General features: G+C 41.5%; 1 protein-coding gene across 1 annotated transcript; it reads right to left on the bottom strand.

Moving 5' to 3' along the window:
• Positions 1–225: 225 nt before the first annotated feature.
• On the bottom strand, positions 226–1,224 carry LOC123335257 (olfactory receptor 7A10-like). Its single transcript, XM_045161893.1, has one exon. It carries the CDS (start codon positions 1,177–1,179, stop codon positions 226–228), a length of 954 nt encoding a protein of 317 aa, XP_045017828.1. The 5' UTR covers positions 1,180–1,224.
• Between the last annotated feature and the right edge of the window lie 369 nt (positions 1,225–1,593).

Raw genomic sequence — 1,593 nt, 5'->3', positions numbered from 1 at the left:
ACATAGGAGCAGTACAACTCATGACTATTCTTTATTAAAATAACTCTTGGATAAGAGGGAAATCACTAAGCTTAATTAAAAGTTGCATAAATTGTATGAAAGAGGTGAGATCAAATGGAAATTTCAAGAAATAAAGGAAGGAGCAGCATCTGCTTCCACAATCTGATCTCAAAAATTGCAATTTCTGCCTGTGAGCTTTTAAATCTTCCAGTCATGCTCCCTTCTTCAGCTTAAAACAACTGGTGTTTTAATCATTGTCCTCCTAAAGAATGCTTTCAAAGAAGTCTTTATGTCCTTGTTCCTCAGACTGTAGATGAAGGGGTTCAGCATGGGTGTGACCACAGTGTACATCACTGAGGCTGTTGCACTTGAGTGTGAGCTTTGGGTAGCAGCAGAGCTAAGGTACACTCCTAAGCATGTACAATAAAATAAAGAGACAACTGAGAGGTGAGATGCACAAGTGGAAAATGCTTTATACTTCCCCTGAGCTGATGAGATTTCACATATGGAAGAAACTATCCTAGAGTAAGAGTAAAGGATACCAGCTAAGGGAACACCTCCCAGCAGGACAGTTGCAAAATACATCACCATGTCATTAAGAAAGGTGTCAGAACAGGCAAGTTGGACCAACTGTTTCAGTTCACAGAAATAGTGAGGGATTATCACCTCTCTGCTGAAGGACAAACTCAACACCATTAAAGTTTGCAAGAAGGAATGTAGGACATTGATGACCCAGGAAACAAGAACCAGCAGTCCACAGATCCAGGCACTCATGATGACCTTGCAGTGCAGGGGGTGGCAGATGGCTACAAATCGGTCATAAGCCATCACCGTTAAGAGGAAATCATCCAACCCTACAAACGGTGCGAAAAAATGCACCTGGGTGATGCAACCTTCATAGGTGATAACTTTGTTCTGCATCTGGATGTTCCACAGCATCTTTGGGATGGTCGTGGAGGTGAAACAGATGTCTACAAAGGACAGGTTGGAGAGGAAGAAGTACATGGGGGTGTGGAGGTGGGGGTCTGAGCTGACAGCCAGGATGATGAGCAGGTTTCCAAACACAGTGATCAGGTACATGGAGAGGAAAAGCCCAAATATGATGGGCTGCAGTTCTGTTTCCTCTGAGAATCCCAGAAGCAGAAAACCTGAAACATGTGTTAGGTTCCTTGGTACCATGTGGTGGAGGTGACCTAAAGGAAAGGGGAAAATATCATGTCTAATTTTCACAAAAAAAGACATTGCTCACATCCTGAAAAACTATTATTTATATTTTGCCTAATTGTATTTAAATATATTTGCTTAACTAAGTTCTGCTTTGTTTATGGATTTGCTCCCCTTTAGGGAATTTCTGTGTCATCTGGAACTGACAAGGTTGTCCCACTTGCTGCTTCTTTCCCGGGATGTCATCTATTCCACATAAGAAATACTTTCATTCATTTGGGAATTATGACCTGAGTGATGATCATGTTCCAGGTGATGTTTTGGCAATGAGTATAGGGTTCTAAAACACAAAATCTCTAAGAATACAGTCACAAAGTAAACATAAGTCTTATATGTGTGTGGGTATGTGTGTGCTCAGGGGCTTCTTTC

The sequence above is a fragment of the Bubalus bubalis genome, chromosome 9 (genome assembly GCF_019923935.1).
Source record: "Bubalus bubalis isolate 160015118507 breed Murrah chromosome 9, NDDB_SH_1, whole genome shotgun sequence".
Lineage (NCBI taxonomy): Eukaryota > Metazoa > Chordata > Mammalia > Artiodactyla > Bovidae > Bubalus > Bubalus bubalis.
This window is presented reverse-complemented; position numbering and strand designations above follow the sequence as displayed.